The sequence below is a fragment of the Aotus nancymaae genome, unplaced genomic scaffold (assembly GCF_030222135.1).
Source record: "Aotus nancymaae isolate 86718 unplaced genomic scaffold, 86718_ANA_hifiasm-v0.15.2.pri h1tg000019l, whole genome shotgun sequence".
In the NCBI taxonomy this organism is placed as follows: Eukaryota; Metazoa; Chordata; class Mammalia; order Primates; family Aotidae; genus Aotus; species Aotus nancymaae.
Window position 1 is genome coordinate 36,423,925 of NW_026988431.1, and position 20,903 is coordinate 36,444,827.

The 20,903-nt window shown below is 42.2% G+C and overlaps 1 protein-coding gene across 1 annotated transcript in view; it reads left to right on the forward strand.

Annotated features, from left to right (window-relative positions):
- The window catches only part of GRK7 (G protein-coupled receptor kinase 7), a 47,812-nt gene extending 27,654 nt beyond the window's left edge, over positions 1–20,158 (forward strand). Inside the window, exons 3-4 of the mRNA XM_012437123.2 lie at positions 8,053–8,327; positions 19,439–20,158. Of these exons, the coding sequence (XP_012292546.2) occupies positions 8,053–8,327; positions 19,439–19,775 (612 nt within the window). The 3' untranslated portion in view covers positions 19,776–20,158. The remainder of the gene's footprint in view (positions 1–8,052; positions 8,328–19,438) is intronic.
- Positions 20,159–20,903: the final 745 nt, after the last annotated feature.

Genomic DNA, 20,903 nt, shown 5'->3' on the forward strand with positions numbered 1-20,903 from the left:
GCAGGCCCGGCCAGGTGTGGTGGTTATGCCTGTAATCCCAGCACTTTGGGAGGCCATGGCAGGCGGATCACCTGAGGTTGGGAGTTCCAGACCAGCCTAGCTAACATGGTGAAACCCCATCTCTACTAAAAGTACAAAAAAAATTAGCCAAATGTGGTGGCAGATGCTGGTAGTCCCACCTACTCGGGAGACTGAGGCAGGAGAATCACTTGAACCTGGTAGGCAGAGGTTGCAGTTAGCCGAGATTGCACCACTGCATTCCAGCCTGGGTGACAGAGTAAGACTCAGTCTCAAAAAAAAAAAAAAAAAAAAAAAAAAAAAAAAAATGCACCCTGCACGTGATTCTTAGGTTGGTGATCTTAGGCAAGATTTAAGCTCTCTATGGTTCAGTTTCCTAATCTGCAAAACGGTCGCTATCTCATAGGGTTATTATGGAGATTAAATGAGGAATTCACATAAAGCACTACAGAAAATATTTAGCATGGAATAAGCACTCAATAATGTTTTCCACTATTATTTCCAATTTTTCTCTCAGCATGTGTTTCACGGTCCTTTGTTCATGGCAAGGTGTGTTGTCCGCTTTCACCCTACACCTTCTACTGAGCAACTTACGTTTATCCAGTATCCTCATTAGTAACTTTAATCCCCTAATGTCACTCACCTTTGAAATGTGCTCACTGGACGGGTGCCACACAGCACAAGCTCACAATAAATGTTGCTGAGTAGAACTTACTGACTGCCATGGCCTCAGCTTCGTTTGGATGTTGTTTGTAGTCTTTCTTTATGCCTCTGCCACCCCAGCAGAGCCATAAAGAACCAGATAAAAGAACATGAGGCCCAGAGGAGGGGTATGGGGAGTGAAATACTATATTCAGGGAGACCCCCAGCTCCTTCCCCATCTCGGTTCCCCGAATGAGGGCAGGCAGGCTGATACTTCTTAGGTGGGGTATGGAGATAACCCACCTGATCCCTCTCATCAGCTGATAAGCTGGACCCCACGTAGCTTATAATCAGCTTTTTGGTGCTCACTCTTTTTTTTTTTGAGATGGAGTTTCGCTCTTGTTACCCAGGCTGGAGTGCAATGGCGCTATCTCGGCTCACCACAACCTCCGCCTCCTGGGTTCAGGCAATTCTCCTGCCTCAGCCTCCCGAGTAGCTGGGATTACAGGCACGTGGCACCATTACCAGCTAATTTTTTTATATTTTTAGTAGAGACGGGGTTTCACCTTGTTGACCAGGATGGTCTCGATCTCTTGACCTCGTGATCCACCCGCCTCAGCATCCCAAAGTGCTGGGATTATAGGCGTGAGCCACCGTGCCCGACTGGTACTTCACTCTTAAATATAAATGAATAGACAAAGATCAATTGTCATTTATATATATAAAAAAAAAAACGCTCTTCAAAATGAAAGACAGAACCAAAACAATCCAAGAAAAAGAACTTGTAGAAAACAGGAATGGTGCAGGGAATAGAAGCGATCATTTCTTAAAACTTTTTTTTTAAGACAGAGTCTCGCTCTGTAGCTGAGGCTGGAGTGCAGTGGGGCTATCTCAGCTCACTGCAACCTCTGCCTCCCTCGTCCCAGTTCAAGCTATGCTCCTGCCTCAGCCTCCTGAATAGCTGGGATTACAGGAACATGCCACCATGCCCAGCTAAGTTTTGCATTTTTAGTAGAGAGGGGGTTTCACCATGTTGGCCAGGCTGGTGTTGAACTCTTGACCTCATGATCTGCCTGCCCGGGCCTCCCAAAGTGCTGGGATTACAGGCATGAGCCACTATGCCCGGCCAAAATTTATAGTTAATATCTTTTGAGATTAAAGAGAAAATAAGGACTCCATGAAACAAGAACAAATGCTATAAAACAAGGAACATTCAGAGAACAACAAGGACATTTGGAAATTAAAAACGTGTAAATGCATTTGCAGAATAACATGGACAAACCTTAAAGATATGTTAAACACAGTAAGTCAGACATGAAAGAATACCTACTATACAATTCCATTTATACAAAATTCAAGGACAGACAAAAGTAATCTATAGTAACAGAAAGTGGTTGCCTGAGAAGTGGGGAGGAGAACTGACTGGCAAGGGGCGCAAGGGAACTTTCTGGGAAGACAGAAATGTTTTGTTTTGTTTTGAGACAGAGTCTCACTCTGTCACCAGGCTGGAGTGCAGTGGTGCTATCTCAGCTCACTGCAACCTCTGCCTCCCAGGTTCAAGCAATTCTCCTGCCTCAGCCTCCCAAGTAGCTGGGATTACAGGTGCCTGCCACCACACCTGGCTAAGTTTTGTATTTTTAGTAGAGACAGGGTTTCACTATGTTGGCCAGGATGGTCTAGATCTCGTGATCTGCCCACCTCGGCCTCCCAAAGTGCTGGGATTATAGGTGTGAACCACCACCCCCAGCCAGACAGAAATGTTTTATATCTTGTTGGGTGGTATTTACAAGGGTGTATTTAATTATTAAAATTCATTGAGCTGAATATCTAAGAACTATACACATTATTGTATGTTAATTATATATCAATAAAATCATATTGGCAAAAATGAAAAGTTCAGTAGAAGAATTAAGCCTGTATGTCTAGCCGTCAATTGACAAGAAATGCATAGAACAGAAGGACATGTTAAATGACACCACAAGAATGCAGTCAGCAAAATCTGACTGTGGGAAACTCTACAGTTTGGCCCCTTTTTTCCAACAAAAACTTGCTAGATGGGGAAAAAAGAGGAAGAACCTATAAAAGGAATTTAAGAGACAATCATTGCGTGAACCACATTTGATCCAAATTTAAACAGAAGTTTAATGATTGTTTAAATGATTGTATGATTTAAGTTTAAATTTTAGTTTTAAAAGTTAACAGGACAGTTGGAGTACAAACGTTTCCAGATATTTGCTAGTATTAAATAATTTTTCTTATTTTTTCAATGAGATAATGTTATTGTAATGCTTTGTTTTAGTGTGTTTTCCAAGTGACCTTGTCTCTTTGAGATTCATAGTGAAATACAAATGATGAATGACTAGAATAGTCAGGGGAAGCGGGAAGGGACATAGATAGAACAATATTGGCCATGTATGGGTAATTGTTGAAGCCAGGTGAAGAGTACACTGGGTTTACTGTTTTAATCTCCGTTTTGTATATATTTGAAATTTTCCATAATAAAATGGAAAATTTTATTATGGAAAATTCTTTTAAAATTCTTTTAAAAAGTAGAAGAATTGGAGAAAAAATAGAGGCTATCTACCCCCATGGCCCTCAAAAGGAAATAAGAGACAGAGGTGGACATTAGGAGCAAAAGGTAAGACATAAAGGATAAGTTCAGGATTTCTGAAAAAAAGAGAAGAGACAAAATGGAAAGGAGAAAATGATCAAAGAACTACTAGGAGAGGCCGGATGTGGTGGCTCATGCCTGTGATCCCAGCACTTTGAGAGGCCAAGGCAGGAGGATTTCAGGCCCAGCCTGGGAAACAGAGAGAGACCCCATCTGTACCAAAAAAAAAAAAAATTAGCCAGGCATGTTGGCATGCCCCTGTGGTTCCAGCTACTCAGGAGGCTGAAGTGCAGGATTGCTTGAGCCTAGGAGGTGCAAAGGCTTGGAAAAAAGAGAAGTGAGTTTACTTGGAAATACATAAAAGATGTAAGATTAACTAAATGGATGGATAGATTGACAGACATTTGATAAAGCAAATCTAGTAAAATGTTAATGATATATAGGAAATATTATTTGGCCATAGAAAGGAATGAAGTAGTGGCTGGGCGCAGTGGCTCACGCCTGTAATCCTAGTACTTTGGGAGGCCGAGACGGGTGGATCATGAAGTCAGGAGTTCAAGACCAGCCTGGCCAACATGGTGAAACCCCGTCTCTACTAAAAATACAAAAAATAGCCGGGCGTGGTGGCATGAGCCTGTAATCTTAGCTATTTGCGAGACTGAGAAAGAAGAATCGCTTGAACCTTGGAGGTAGGTAAAGGTTGCAGTGAGCCAAGATTATACCATTGCACTCTAGCCTGGGCGACAGAGCAAGAGTCATCTTGGGGTGGGGTGGGGGGAAGAAAGGAATTAAGTGGTGATACATGCTACAACATGGGTGAACCTTGAAAACATGCTAAATGGAAGAAGCTAGTCACAAATGACCATGTATTGGATGATTCCATTTATATGAGGTGTCTAACATAGGCAATTCCGTAGAGACGGAAAATAGATGAATGGTTGCTTAGGGGTGGAAGAGCAGAGGAATGAAAGTGACTGCTAAAGGATATGGGATTTCTTTTGGGGGTGAAGAAAATGTTTTGAAATTAATTGTGGTAATGTTTTCACAACTCTGTAAATATACTAATATCCAGTATGCTTTTTTTTCTTTTTGAGATGTAGTCTTGTCTGTTACCCAGGCTGGAATGCAGTGGCACAATCTTGGCTCACTGCAGCCTCCACTTTCTGGGTTCAAGTGATTCTCCAGGCTCACCTCCTGAATAGCGGGACTACAGGCGCACACCACCACTCCCGGCTATTTTTTGCGTGTGTTTTTAGTAAAGACAGGGTTTTGCCATGTTGGTCAGCCTGGTCTCAAACTCCTGACCTCAGGTGATCCACCTGCCTTGGCCTCCCAAAGTGCTGGGATCACAGACGTGAGCCACCGTGCCCAGCTAGGACACTTTAAATGAATGGATTTTATGGTATTTAAATTATATCTCAAAAAATCTGGTAAAAATGTCAATGATAAACTCTAGGTAATGGGTATTTCAAAGGTGCTCGTGGGAAATTCTTTCAACTTTGCTGTATGCTTGAAAGTTTTTATAATAGAATGCAGAAGGGAAAAGGAGAGTGAGGGAAGGAGGATGTGATGCAGCCGAGTGCTGGTTTATCAGGCACAAGGGACTTTTCTGGGAGAGGCACAAGGAGGAAGCACAGGAGAGAGAGAACGAGGGGGATGCAGCTGCCCAGTCCCTCCCATCTCTCGTTTCCATTGGTCAAGGATTATCCGAAGAGCTATATTGCTGACATGTCATCCAGCCAATTAGCAGCTGCCCAGGAAATAAAGCTCCATATCCCACAGGATGGTGTTTCATCCAATTCTGAAAGTGGAGGGCAGCCCAGCCTAGATGTGCTGCCAACAGAGAGCTGTCCAAGAGGGAGAGAAAAGGAGGCGGTAGAGGGAATGTAGGAAGGTGCGTGAGGTTTGTGGTCCAGTACACCAACATGATGAAATTTCTCAATGACATACTTTGGTGTGGGGCTGTTTTCATCCATGGTGCTGGCTACCATGGCTATCAGCTGGCCCCTCAATCCAGCAATCGATGGCTGTTTGTACTGGGAAATTTTCTCATACTAGTTGTGTGTGTGTGTGTGTGTGTGTGTGTGTGTGTGTGTCAGAGGGAGAGAGAGTTTCAGTGTGTCACCCAGGCTGGACATGCAGTGGCTCAATCATGGCTCACACACACATATGCATACTCACCACACTCATACACACTCATACACCCACACACATACACACTCACATACACACATACCCTCTCACATACACATACACACTGATACACTCACACTCACACAGACACACACTCACACATACACTCACATACACAATCACATACACTCACATGCACACACTGACCCCTTGGGCCTCCCTGCATGTGCTCCACACTCTATTGAATCAACCTTCTGACCTGTCTGTCTCTGCCAGTCTCCAAATCCTCAAGGGCAAAGGCCAGGCCTTATAGGTCTGGGTTTCCTGGAAATTCATTGCAGGGCATGACTCAACAAACGCTTTCTGTGTAATGAATGGAAAAGATACAGTCACCATCTATGCTGTTATTTATTTAACAACATGGCATGCACCAGGTGAGGCCCTGTGCTGAGTGCCTGGATTTGGAGACAAAGATGAGTAAGACTGTATCCTGGGCCTCAGAGGCGCCTACAGGGCCTTTTTGTCTGGACAAATGCAAAACTGGACAAGACGTCAGGGCAACAGATGTAAACCGGGACTGTCCCAAGCAAACCGGAACATATGGTCACCCAAATTATACACCAGCTTCTCTGAAAACAGCAGTCCCGTGCTGACTCATGCATAGCCCGTTAGACCCTAGTCACTTCCAGAACTTTCTTGTACAAGCCAATCATTCTTCATTAGTACTTGGATCGTTTATGTTTTTTCGTTGTTGTGATCCGTGTAGAAATTATCCATGAAATTTCATATTTCTAAAGCATTACATTAAAAAATACTTAAGCAACTAGAAATAAAACACCGAATGCACAGCTCAGCACTTTGTAATGTTTTCTTCCTAGAGACAGGGTCTCACTAAGCTACCCAGGCTGGAGTGCAGCGGCTAGTCTATCGCACTACAGCCTCAAACTCCTTGACTGAAGGGATCCTCCCACTTCAGCCTTCTGAGTAGCTGGGACTACAGGTACATCCCACCGCACCCAACTTCTCCAACCTTTCCTGAAGTACTGAAATGCCTAGTTGTAATCAGTGGGTGACAGTCATTCCTTGGTATTAACAATAGACTCTGGTTTATCGTCTTATTGATGGGCCTTTGGGTATTTCCAGCTTGTGACCGTTCTGAATTAATGAAATTATGAATATCTCAATATAGATTCCTTTTTCTTTCTTCTGAGTCTTCTTTGAGGTACCTAATCCAAAGTTAAATAATCTGGTTGAAAAACAGGAACAGTCTGTGACCTTTTGTTTTCCGTTGCTCTCTGTCATATTGCTCTCCAAAAAGTCGGAGTCGGGCAGGCACGGTGGCTCACACCTATAATCACAGGCCGAGGCAGGAGGATCACTTGAGGTCAGGAGTTTGAAACCAGCCTGGCCAACATAGTGAAACCCCATCTCCACCAAAAATACAAAAATTAGCCAGGCATGGTGACTGGTGCCTGTAATCCCAGCTACTTGGGAGGCTGAGGCAGGAGAACAGCTTGAATCTGGGAGGTAGAGGTTGTAGTGAGCAGAGATCGGGACACTGCATTCCAGCCTGCGTGACAGAGTGAGACTGTCTCAAAAAAAAAATAATTCTAAAGTAAATGTATACCTTACAATTGCAAGGTGTGTTGTAGATTTCATTAAATAATGTGTTGAGTAAATAAATGTATTAAAATCACATGCAGCCATAGAAAGACAGATATTGCATGATTCCACTTATATGAGGTACCTAGAGTAGTCAAATTCATAGAGACACAAAGTAAAATGTCGGTTACCTGGGTTTGAGGGGAGGAGAAATGGGAAGTTGTTTAATGAGTATAAATCATCAGTTTTACAAGATGAGTAGTTCTGGAGACTGGTTGCACAACAGTGAGAATGTATTTAATACTACTGAACTTACACTGCAAAATGATTTAGATAGTGAATTTTATGTGTATTTTAACACACATGCAAGTATATATAAATATATGTATTATATATAAATATACATGTGTATATATAAAGTGAATATGTATATATTTAATCTAATGAGCATTTGGCATATATTGTCAGTAGAAGTGTGCCTATCATACATAGTCATGCATGTAAAATGAAATTTCATGTGTGTGTAGAATTTCCTCAATTAAAATGGCAGTGTTAACTATTCAGTGCAGAGACAGGCAGAGCTGTGTGAGGTTAATGTTATTCCACAGCACATGGAGTAAGGAACATTATAGACTATGCATCTCATTTTCTATTTTCTGTGAATTTTTTTAAAAAGGCAGAGCTTAGGGGATCTTACAGACATCCACTTGAACTTTTCATCTTAAAGATGAGGTGATGAGCCTAAGAGAGGTAACTGATTTTCCCACATCAAGAGCAGCTAGGTCTTCCCTTTTCATGACGCCCTTAGCCACCTACTCTATCTCATTGACCAAAGTGGGTAACATGGCCTCCCCTGGCTGCACCCAAAGCTGCTGGGAAAGCAGTGAAAAGAACAGATTAGACACTTTGCCACCCCAAACAAATTAGGGTTCCCTGAACAAGGGAAGAAAAGCAGAATGTATTAGGTGGGCAATCAGCAATGTCTGCTACACTCACCTTAGTGTCTTTTTTCTGTGTTGTCTTGTGTTTTGTTTGGGATGTTACAGGCTGGAACCAATGGTTACATGGCTCCTGAGATCCTAATGGAAAAGGTAAGTTATTCCTATCCTGTGGACTGGTTTGCCATGGGATGCAGCATTTATGAAATGGTTGCTGGACGAACACCGTTCAAAGATTACAAGGAAAAGATCAGTAAAGAGGATCTAAAGCAAAGAACTCTGCAAGACGAGGTCAAATTCCAGCACGATAACTTCACAGAGGAGGCAAAAGATATTTGCAGACTCTTCTTGGCTAAGAAACCAGAGCAACGTTTAGGATGCAGGTAAATTAGCTTGCAACAAAGAGGATTGTGACACCAGTATCGTTCAAAGGGATTGGGAGAATACTTTCGATGTGTGGCAGAGTCTTGGAATTAAGTATTATGATTTTCCTATTTTTATTTGCATATTATTTGGTTAAATATTTCTAATACTTTCAAACACTATGAGTACTTTTTATGGAACAATCTCCAAGATGTATTTTAAAGTGGAAAAGTGAGGTGCAAAACAGCTTTCACTAAAAAAAGAAAAGAGAACTATACATAATTCAAATGGTTGCATAGAATATTTCAAGGAATTTACATGATTGGTTATGTCAGATGAAGGGAAATTAGGGGCCAGGGGCGGGGATACAAATAAGGATTTTCACTCCATCATCCTATTTTCTTTCGCATCTTGAACCATGTTAAGAAAATAAATGTATTAAAATCACATGCAGCCATAAAACGAAACAAATATTGCATGATTCCACTTATATGATGTACCTAGAGTAGTCAAATTCATAGAGACAGAAAGTAGAAGGTCTGGTGCAGTGGCTCACGCCTGTAATCCCAGCACTTTGGGAGGCCAAGGCAGGTGGATCACGAGGTCAGGAGTTCAAGACCAGCCTGGCCAAGATGGTGAAACCCCATCTCTACTAAAACTACAAAAATTAGCCAGCCATGGTGGCAGGCTCCTATAATCTCAGCTACTCTGGAGGCTGAGGCAGGAGAATAGCTTGAACCCAAGGGACAGAGGTTGCCACTGCATTCCAGCTGGGGCAACAGAGTAAGACTCTGTCTCAAAAAAAAAAAAGAAAAGAAAAGAAAAGAAAGTAGAATGGCGGTTGCCTGGGGTTGAGGGGAGGAGAAATGGGAGGTTGTTTAACGAGTATGAATTATCAGTTTTACAAGATGAAGTGTTCTGGAAATTGGTTGCACAACAGTGTGAATGTACTTAACACTGTTAAGTACGTTATCTACTCAAAAATAATTAAAATAGTCTGGGCACAGAGACTCACGCCTCTGAGCCAGGTGGGGTGGCTCACACCAGCACTTTGGGAGGCCAAGGTGGGCAGATCACCTGAGGTTAGGAGTTCAAGACCAGCCTGGCCAACATATGGTGAAACCCCATATCTACTAAAAAAACAAAAACTAGCCAGGCATGGTGGTGGGCGCCTGTAATCTCAGATAATTGGGAAGCTGAGGCAGGAGAATCATTCGAACCCAGGAGGCGGAGGTTGCAGTGAGCCAAGATCACACTACTGCACTCCAGCCTGGACAACAGAGCAAGCCTCCGTCTCAAAATAATAATAGTAATAGTAATAATAATTGAAATAAAAACATAAAACTATCAGTACTAATGGTCATAGCTCTGGAAAATTCCTTTCAAGTGTCTCCCATAGGATATCCTCAGTCCTTCAAAAAATATTTAAGTGAGCACATATGATGTTGCCAACTGCTAAGTACAGTTAAAATTGAAGCTAAGTTTTATTGTTTATGATAGGATAAGATCAAGCTATTTTAGAAGGCCAGGCACAGTGGCTGATGCCTGTAATCCTCCCTCCTTTGGGAGGCCAAGGTGTGAGCCCAGAAGTTCAAGACCAGCCTGAGCAACATAGAGAGACCCTGTCTCTGTGGAAAATAAAAACATTAACCAGGTGTAGTAGCACATGCCTGTAGTCCCAGCTACTCGGGAGGCTGAGGTTGATCACTTGAGCCCAGGAGCTCAAGGCTGCAGTGAGCTACGATGATGCCACTGTACTCCAGCGTGGATGACAGAGCAAGACCCTGTCTCTAGAAAAAAGATATTGTAGAAGAAAAAAGAAGTAAAAGCTGGCCTGTGAAAAGACCCTTGGCAGTGAGTGAGTGTGCTGTGTAGTGAGAAAATCAAGAGCTTTAGATTCACAGCCATAGATTCATGTCCCAGCTCTGCTATATACTGGTCATTTTACCTCAAGCAATTGAATTACTTTCCTTGAGTCTCAATATCCTCATATATAAAATGAGGGGTTTATGGGTGTGATGGTTAATTTTATGTGGCGACTTGGTTAGGCCACAGTACCCAGATATTTGGTCAAATATTATTGAGATATTTCTGGGAAGATTTTTAGATGAGATTAACATTTAAATCAGTAGACTTGGAGTAAAGTAGATTACTGTCTATAATGTGGATAGGCCTGATCCAATCAGTTGAAAGCCTTAATAAGAAAAGACTGACCTCCCCAGAGGAAATGGGAATTCTGCTGGCAGACCACCTTCGGGTTCAAATTGCAATCCTTCCCTTGGTTTGCAGCCTGCTAAATGACCCTGAAGACTTTGGATTTACAAGCCCTAAATTAAATCTCTCTCTCTCCTTTACTCTTTTTTTTTCTTCTCTCCCCCTTCCTTCTTCCCTCCCTCTCTCTCTCTCTCTCTCTTGCTCTTTCTCCCTCTCAGAGAGAGATATATATGTGTACACTCACACATTGTCAGGGAGGAAACGTATTCTCTACCTTTCTACATTCAGTTATTGGAGACCTACAAATTATTATTATTATTTTTTTGAAACAGAGTCTTGCTCTGCTGCCCAGGCTGGAGTGCAATGGCGCAATCTTGGCTCACTGCAACCTCCACCTCCTGGGTTCAAGGGATTCTTCTGCCTCGGCCTTCCAAGTAGCGGGGATTACAGGTGCCTACCACCATGCCCAACTGACTTTTGTATTTTTAGTAGAGACGGGGTTTCACCATGTTGCCCAGGCTGGTCTTAAACTCCTGACCTCAGGTGATCCACCCACCTCGGCCTCCCAGAGTGATGGGATTACAGGGGTGAGCCACTGTGCCCAGCTGGAGATCTACAAATTAAACGGACAAAAGATAGATTAGCAGAGAAAAAGACAGGTTTTTTATTCACTTATGTAGGTGGGGGTTCAAAAAAATGTGACTATGAGACAGAATTTGGGGAAAATATACCATCTTAACAGAGGAAGGGGAGGAGGAAAAAGGGTCTTAGGGAAAACAAATGATTTCTTGGGGAGAGTGGGGAGAGAAAGGATGCTTCGAGAAAACAAATGACTTTTAGGGAAGATAAATGGATTCTTAGAGAGTAGATGGGAGGGATAATGGTTGTGTGACGATGTCTGTTTAGGTATGGTGCTGACTTCCTCTGTCTCCAGTGATGAGTCCATCTTCCCTGTTTTTGAACCTCTCAGGGAGGAGATTTATAACAGTTGAGTTCTTTTGGAGCTCTGCTTTGAGGTAGACGGGGGAAATTCAGAACATACGTCTGTTGATTTTCAAATCACTTTGGCTCAAAATAGTTTTTATGTCACAGTGGCTCATTTCAGACCCTTCAACATCCTGTGGGTTCTGTTTCTCCACACAATACTAACTAATATAGTGGGGGTATTTTGAGGTTTAGATATAATGTATATAAAAGGAGATATAACGTGTGTTAGGAGTCAGTCAATAAATGATAGCAATATTGTTAATTTTTCTCACGGATTTATCCGTAGTCATATGTTGACTACACTATGAACTTGACTGCCTTAAATTGCATGGATTAGCTTGAATATCTTAAATTACTTGTTTAAATTGTCAACATCTAAAATATATATATGAATACAAATCTATAGCTGTACAGTGGTATGACTGATTTTGAATATACCACCAGAACCTAGGCAGCCAAATTACTCTCACTTTTTCAAGTAGTTGCCATTGGAGGCTTTATTTATTTATGTATGTATTTAAAGAGATGGGGTCTTGCTATGTTGCCAAGGCTCAAGGGATCCTCCCACCTAAGTCTCCTGAGTAACTGGGACTACAGGCATGGGCCACCACACCCAGCACATTGAAGGCATTAGAAGAAGGCTGCCTTAGCTCACAATGTTCCAGTATGGAGGCACGCTTTTACTGTTTGACACAATTTTTTAAAAAGAGCCAAATGTCATTTGTAATAACTTTCAGTGCATGACAGATAACCAAATTAATTATTTGAAATTAGAGCTCTACATTACCCAGAAGTAAAATATTGAACTGATTTTCCTGTGTACATTCTAACATTGGATTAGTCAAGTCAAAACAAACTATGTTATGATAACAAGCAAATCCCAAAGTCTCAGCAGCTTAGCATTTAAAAAACTATTTCTCATTCATGCAAAGCCCATTATGAGGCTAGCGGCTCTCCAGGGCCTCTCTCTTCCAAGCAGTAACTCAGGGATCCAGGCTGCTTCATTAATGGCTACATTGGAGCTTGGGGCTATCAGTTGCTATGGCAGGAAAAAGAGCCTGGAGAACTTATGGAGCATTTTACTGCCTCAGCCCGGAAGAAGTGACACACTTTACATATCCCTTCACACACTTCTTTTTTTTTTTTTTTTTTGAGATGGAGTTTTGCTTTTGTCATCCAGGCTAGAGTGCAGTGGCTCGATCTTGGCTCATTGCAACCCCTGCCTCCCGGGTTCAAGCGATTCTCCTGCCTCAGCCTCCCTAGTAGCTGGAATTACGGGCATATACCATCATACCTGGCTGATTTTTGTGGGGTTTTTTTGTATGTTTTTGTTTTGTTTTCTTTTTTAAGAGAGTCTCACTCTGTCACCAGGCTGGAGTGCAGTGACATGATCTCAGCTCACTGCAGTCTCTACCTCCCGGGTTGAAGCAATTCTCCTGCCTCAGCCTCCCGAGTGGCTGAGACTACAAGTGCGTGCCACCACACCCAGCTAATTGTTGTATATTTAGTAGAGACAGGGTTTCACCGTGTTGGCCAGGCTAGTCTCGAACTCATGACCTCAGGTGATCCTCCCGCCTCGGCTTCCCCGAGTGCTGGGATTACAGGCGTGAGCCCACCGCACCCAGCCCCTTCACACACACTTCTGTTGACCAGAACTAGTCCTCAGGTCCTGCCTACGGGTAAGGGGGCTTACTAGTGTTGTCTTCTGCATGCCCAGGAGGAGAGAGAATCAAATTGGTTATGATGACCACTGACAATCACTAGCAATCTCTACACTCGGTCTTCAAGTTCAGTGAGTATCCATCCAAGGGTACAGGAGCAGTGGCTGAGTTAGGAGGAAAGTCTCTTTAGATGATATCCCTGAAGGGAACACCACCCACTTGGATGCCTTAATTCCCACATTTGACTTAAAATCTAACTTGGCCGGGCGCAGTGGCTCATGCCTATAATCCCAGCATTTTGGGAGGCTGAGGTGGGTGGATCACCTGAGGTCAGGAGTTTGAGACCAGTTTGGCCAACATGATGAAACCCTGTCTCTACTGAAAATATAAAAAATTAACCAGGTGTGGTGGCGGGCACCTGTAATTCCAGCTACTTGGGAGGCCAAGGCAGGAGAATCCCTTGAACCCAGGAGGCAGAGGTTGCAGTGAGCTGAGATCACACCACTGCACTCCAGCCTGGACAAGAGCAAAATTCCATCTCAAAAAAGATTACAAAATAAAATAAAATAAAATTCACCTTAATATCCTATAAGCAGACTTTGGGTTTATGAAATGAAGTATTAAAAAACTTCATGAAAATGCTACCTTAAAGCACTTTAAACACCACTTTAAATCACACTAAACACTGGTCATTGCCTGAAGCTGCTTCCTCAAGCAAAACCTTTTTAATAAAGCATCTGTCGTTGTGACTGTTTTGAATAAGACTATTTACAACATTAGAGGAAAGGCATATAAAAAACAGCTGTTTAGTGAAACAGAAAATCTTCCAACATTTTTTTTCCTTAAGGCCTCTATAATTGTAGAATCTTCCAACATTTTTATTCCAACTCTTTATATTTTCAAAAAATTTAATCAAATGAGATTATGTTAGATTAATGTAGTGGGCGTCCTCCAAGTCGAGGCAAATGCCTAGACAGCATGTCACCCGGCAGAGTTCAAATGCTCCCTCCCTGCTGCCTTCCTAAGCATTTGAAATGATTAAAACCCCTTCTCCTTTAGACATCACTGAAGAGGATTACCTTTTTTGCCTTTATGGATCTGGGAGTTAATTTTGCACAGAAGCCAAAAGCTTTGAGCATCTCCAGGGGCTCCAGATGGGATCAGCTACAGGGTCTTCCAATAAACTAAATGGGGAAGACCACTTAAGTTTTTGCAGGTTTTATTCTGGTCAGCCAGTGCCGCAGAACAAGAGCAAATAATCATGAAAGGCTGTGACTTAAGTGCTTCTCCAACACACAATTTCATGCCAATACCTACTGTTCTTGGCAGACCAAATCCCCTTGTGAGCCTCATGTATGGGCAGGTGGTATCTTTGCTTCATTGACTATTATAAGAAAATCCATTGTAATCTCTGTGTGGGGTTCCATAATACGAGGGTCTCTGTTAATGCTCTGAAATATATTCCACTCCAATGAGCACAAGTCCTCCCTGCAGCTGCCACTTTGGCTGTTACAAAAGATACTGCCTCCAGCAACAGCCTCTCCTATTTGTTCAAGTGCACCGCACAATGATGGGCCAAAACAGCCCTGCACAGAACTGCCAGGGAAAGATGCAAGAGTAAAATAGGCCTGGCGCGGTGGCTCACGCCTGTCATCCCAGCACTTTGGGAGACCGAGGCAGGCAGATCACGAGGTCAGGAGTTTGAGACCAGCCTAACTAACATGGCGAAACCCCATCTCTACTAAAAATACAAAAATTAGCTGGGCTTGGTGGCACGCATCTGTAATTCCAGCTACTCAGGAGGCTGAAGCAGGAGAATCGCTTGAATCCAGGAGGCGGAAGTTGCAGGAGCCAAGATCTGGCCACTGCACTCCAGCCTGGGCAACAGAGTGAGACTATGTCTCAAAAAAAAAAAAAAAAAAAAGAGTAAAATAATCTGCCTGCTATTTTAATGACAGACCTGTGGTGTGAGTTGCTAGTGAAGATCAAAGTGATTATCTTTGTGGTGGCCCAGCCTCAAGAACAAGGAACAGAGATTGGAAAGCCCAGTCTTCACTCGCAGCAGCAGCAACCATAGACATTTCTTGGGAAAAGGTATATGAGGCAAGGGTACTCCCCTCCAGGGGCATCTAACTGGGTTGTTGAAGAGCATAAAGGAAAGCTCAGGGTGAACCATGGTTCCCTTGTCTCTTATAATAAGTTGCAAAAGGGCTGCAGTCAGCCACTCCTCATGGACAGACCGAGGCTCCCTGGGCCTGGTGTGCTTGAGATGCCACGTGAGAACTGTTCATCCTGATGTAAAGACTGGTCTGGCAAGTCTCCCGAGGTTACCAAGCTCCTGGGCAGTCTCCATTTACTCATGTGAAAGCTGCTTAGACTGAGTTTTAAGAGTCCTTTTGACCCCTGGCTCAGTGTGTTCAATTCATGCCCTCCAGTGGTTGTGGAAGTGAGGCAGGTTCTTCCCTGTGGCACCTGGTCCCATTCCAACGCCTTCATTCTCTTTGAGACATGCAGGTCCAGGGTTCATTCCTGATCTATTTGCATGGCATTCTAGCTCTATCCTTCTTCTGCCACATTTAAAAATCCATCTGATACCTTTAAAAAGTGAATGTTTCTGTGTAAATTATACCTCAATAAACCCAGCTTTTTTTTGTTTTTGTTTTTGTTTTTGAGGCAGAGTTTCGCTTTTGTTACCCAGACTGGAGTGCAATGGCGCGATCTTGGCTCACCGCAACCTCCGCCTCCCGGGTTCAAGCAATTCTCCTGCCTCAGCCTCCCGAGTAGCTGGGATTACAGGTGCATGCCACCACGCCCAGCTAATTTTTGTATTTTTAGTAGAGACGGGGTTTCACCTTGTTGACCAGGATGGTCTCGATCTCTTGACCTCGTGATCCACCCGCCTCAGCCTCCCAAAGTGCTGGGATTATAGGCGTGAGCCACCGCGCCCGGCCAATAAACCCAGCTTTTTAAAAATCTTTCTTTTTTTTTTTTGAGACAGAGTCTTGCTCTGTCATCCAGGCTGGAGTGCAATGGCCCGATCTCGACTCACTGCCACCTTTGCCTCCCAGGTTCAAGCAATTCTCCTCCCTCAGCCCCCCAAGTAGCTGGGATTATAGGCATGTGCCACCATACCTGACTAATTTTTGTGTTTTTCAGTAGAGACAGGGTTTCACCTTGTTGGCCAGGCTAGTCTCAAACTCCTGGCCTTGGGCCTCCTTGACTCCGCAAAGTGCAAGCATGAACCACTGTGCCCGACCTAAAAATCTATTTTTGAAGCTTCTATTTATCTCAGTAACTCTTCCTCAAGGCTCTTAACCTACAAGGTGTAAACCACACAGACACTGGGGCAGTCGGTTCTGGTAGATGGCAAGCCTGCATCTCCTTTCTTTCAGTTGGTGGAGATTTGGTGGCTTTTGAGAGAAAAGAGACCTCTTGTAGCACCTTTTGATGCAGCTCTCCATACATAGTGGGAAAAGTCCAAGCAGTTCCAGATGGGCCTTTCTAGAAGGGGGTAGGCCTGGGTCACAGAACAAGAACCCAAGGAATCACTGGACATCAGATGCCTCCAATTAAGTTTCTCTTTTCGTAATAAAATTTGATTATAAGTTTTCCTTTGAAAAAGTCACCTATGTACTCTGGCTTTCTCGATGCACAGCTACTCATGAATGCAGAAGCACATAAAGGAGTTAAAGATACAGGCCTTAGAGACAGGGCTGTGGTCCTGGGTGAATGTAATAAGTAAGCGAAGAGCTTAATGCTGTGTTAACTGAGAGTAGGCGCTGAATACATGTCAGTTATCCTCATTCTTGTCATTCGTTGTGCCATTTTTGGGTATTGCCTTTAGTCGTCTTGCTGGGAGAATCTGTTGTAGTTATCATCTGACATGGTGGGGAATCTCTGAAAGGAATATATGGGCAAGCTCTCAATCCTTTTCCAAAAAGTTTTTTGATATCTTGAATGGAAAATGTAAAAGAGAGACAATGAATATGATTAATTTCTATTGTGGTTGACTTATGGCAAAAATTGACTTCTTCTAAAAGGAAGACATTCCTTTAAAAAAAAAACAAACTTTTAGATTCAGGGAGTATAAGTGCAGGTTTGTTACAAAGACATATTGTGTAATGCTGAGGTTTTGGGTGCAATTGAATCCGTCACTGGAGTAGTGAGCATAGTACTTAATAAGTAGTTTCTCAACCCTTTCCCCACCCCTACAACATCTAGTAGTCCCCGTGTCTGTTGTTCCCATCTTTATGTCCATGTGTACAATATTTAGCTCCCACTTATAAGTGAGAACACGCAGTATTTGGTTTTCTGTTTCTATGTTAGTTCACTTCGGGTAATGGCCTCCAGCTGCTTCTATGTTGCTGCAAAGAACATGATTTCATTCTTTTTTGTGGCTGCATAATATTCCATATTGTGTATGTACCACATTTTCTTTATTCAATCCACCATTTATGGACTCCTTAGTTGATTCCATGTCTTTGCTGTCGTGAATGGTGCTGTGATGAACATATGAGTGTATGTCTTTTTGCTAAAACAATTTATTTTCCTGTGGGTATATACCAGTAATAGGATTGCTGGGTCACATGGTAGTTCTAGTTTTCATTTTTTGAGAAATCTCCAAACTGCTTTCCAGAATGGCTGAACTAATTTACCTTCCCATCAACAGTGTGTAAGCATTCCCTTTTCTCTGCAGCCCCTCCAATATCTGTTGTTGTTGTTTTTTTACTTCTTAATTATAGCCATTCTGACTGGTGTGAGACGGTATCTCATTGTGGTTTTAATATACTTTTATCTGATGATTAGTGATAATGAGCATTTTTTCATGTGCTTGTTGGCCTCTTGTATGTGAAAGAAGTTTCTTAATCAGACCAGGAAATCTATTCATATTTTTTTTTAAAGAAAAAAATCATTTTGAATGTGATGCCACAAAACAGCCCCCTTTTTATTTTGTTAAAACCTAGATTTAAGAGGAACCAAGAGGAGTAAGGTAGGCAGCCCCTAAGATGGCTCGCAATTATCCCCCGTCCTGGCATTCATACCAATGTATAATCCCTTTGCCTTAAGTGTGGGCTTCCTTCAATGAGAAATAGAATATGGCAGAAGTGATGAGATGTCACTTCCAAGATTAGGTTATAAAAAATTTATGGCTTCTATTTTGTGCTCTCTCTCTCTCTTTCTCTCTCTCTGTGTGTGTGTGTGTGTGTGTGTGTGTGTGTGTGTGTGAGAGAGAGAGAGAGAGAGAGAGAGAGAGAGAGAGAGAGATCGATCACTGGCCTTGGGAAAGCCAGCTGCAATGTTTTAAGGCAGCCCTGTGGAGGCTCATGTGATAAGGGATGGAGGCTTGACCATAACCACATAGTAAGCTTGAAAGCAAATCCCCCAGCCTCAGCTGAACCTTCAGATAAAACTACAGTCTCAACCAGCAGCTTTACTGAAACCTCACAAGAGACTCTGAGACAGAGACACCCAGTTAAACCATGCCCAGATTCTTTACCCTCAGAAGCTGTGAGACAATGAATGTTTGTTGTTTTAAGGCACTAAATTTTGGGGCAATTTGTTACACAGCAATAGATAACTAATATTAATAGTAGAGGTTATGCAGTTGGGAACATACTTTTTTCTCTTATTCTAAGGCATATACTGGAATAATTTCTAGCATAGAGATGGAGGATTTGATAATAATCATCATAGTCTTGAGTACTAAATGTGTGCTAATTCATACTACTACAAATTACTAATGGATTTTTTTAAAGAAATTTCTTTAAAGAAATAACACCAAGATTACTGTGGCAGTTGGGGAGGTAAGTGGGGTTTCTAGAAATCTGTCATATTACTAATAAGGGGACATGAGTGCTGTCTTTCAAAATGGGAGTGGTTGATAGTGTGGGACAGAGATGTGCTTAACTTGTTCTATGTGACCCTGAAGAGCCAATGACTGGAAGCTGCAGGCAAGCAGGTGTGGTTCTCCAGAACTTTCCTTGTATTTCCATGAAACACCAAGAATAATTGTCATGTCCAAAACTTCACTATTTAAAAGTTGCATCTACAGGTGAAAACTGTCAGCAAATAATGAAAGTGCTACCGTCTATTTGGAGCAGAATTTGGGATGATTTTAAAAGTTATTATTTTTCAGTTATTCTTTATGTCATTACATTTTCTTTGCAAGTAAATGTAAGAAAAGAATGCTACACGCTCTGTATTGTTAGAACATGTCCCATTTTGGTTTGTTAACTTTGTCTCAGGCTGATCATCTCCTTTCTTCACAGAGAAAAGTCTGATGATCCCAGGAAACATAATTTCTTTAAAACGATCAACTTTCCTCGCCTGGAAGCCGGCCTAGTCAAACCCCCATTTGTGCCAGATCCTTCGGTGGTTTATGCCAAAGACATCGGTGAAATTGATGATTTCTCTGAGGTTCGGGGGGTGGAATTTGATGACAAAGATAAGCAGTTTTTCAAAAGCTTTGCAACAGGTGCTGTTCCTATAGCGTGGCAGGAAGAAATTATAGAAACGGGACTGTTTGAGGAACTGAATGACCCCAACAGACCTACGGCTTGTGGGGAGGGTAATTCATCCAAATCTGGTGTGTGTTTGTTATTGTAAATTGCTCTCTTTACCAGACAGGCAGCAGGAGTCTCGGCTGATATAATCCTCGAATGTTCCCAACACATGGTAATCTGTGGAATGAGGGCTAATCAGTTAGGAGGGACATTGCAACCACAGAACAATCCAAAGGACAGGCAAGCTCACTACTAGACACATTTCTTTTTCTTTCTTTCTTTTTTTCATAAAGATGAGTAAAGTCTCAGTTTTGACTGAGGGCTGGGAAAAGAAACACTCAGGTTTATTTTGATAACTAAAAGCATCAGCCTTTTACCAACGTGTCCCTGTGTATTACGCAAAGTCCTGGGAACAGAGAATGGAACTTTGTGGTGTGCCCAGAAAATGAGCATTTGCAATTCTTAGTAAATAATCATTTTAGTCTTTCTTTGTTTATATTTTTTTTCCCTTCATCTTTCTTCTGCTTCTATCCTTATAAAAAGGATTTTGAAGCTGGAAATAAATGTTACTGACATTCTCCCCCTAAAAAGAAGTGGATTACAATATTTTGGCAATGTTTTAGATCACAGAATAATTTTCAATTTCACTGACAGATTCTTTTACAATTTTTTGGAAATAACTTACTATCATAATGTTGAAGCATTTTAAGTGTAAACATCCATGAGGTCCATGAATTAAAGTATTCTGTAAATTTAGTTGAGTCCTTTAAGTAATATGCTACAAATTGCTTAAACTTGCACTACCAAATGCCATCAGTTCCCAAACCTGCTGAACTTTGGAATCATCTAGGGATCTTTTAAAAAATGAATACCTGACTCCCACCCCTAGACATCCTGATCTCCACTCCCAGGTATGGGAATAGCATGACCATTTAGATTTTCAGAAGCTCCCCAGGCGATTCTAATATGCAGCAAAGTTTGGCAGACGCTGCCATGCACATTTGAATGTTATTACATTCAATCTTATTTTGGTTGCTCAAAACTTCAATCATACATTTTGATGGCAACTTTTCAAATGTCCCCAAAGCATGTCATTTTACCAATGGCAGTATAAATGAACAAGGCAATCTGTATTCATCTTATAGCTTCTCTCATCCTTGCACACTTTAGTTTCTCCCACATATCTTGGGAGCTTGGTCTCTTGGCTATTTCAAGGCCTGAAGGAGACCTG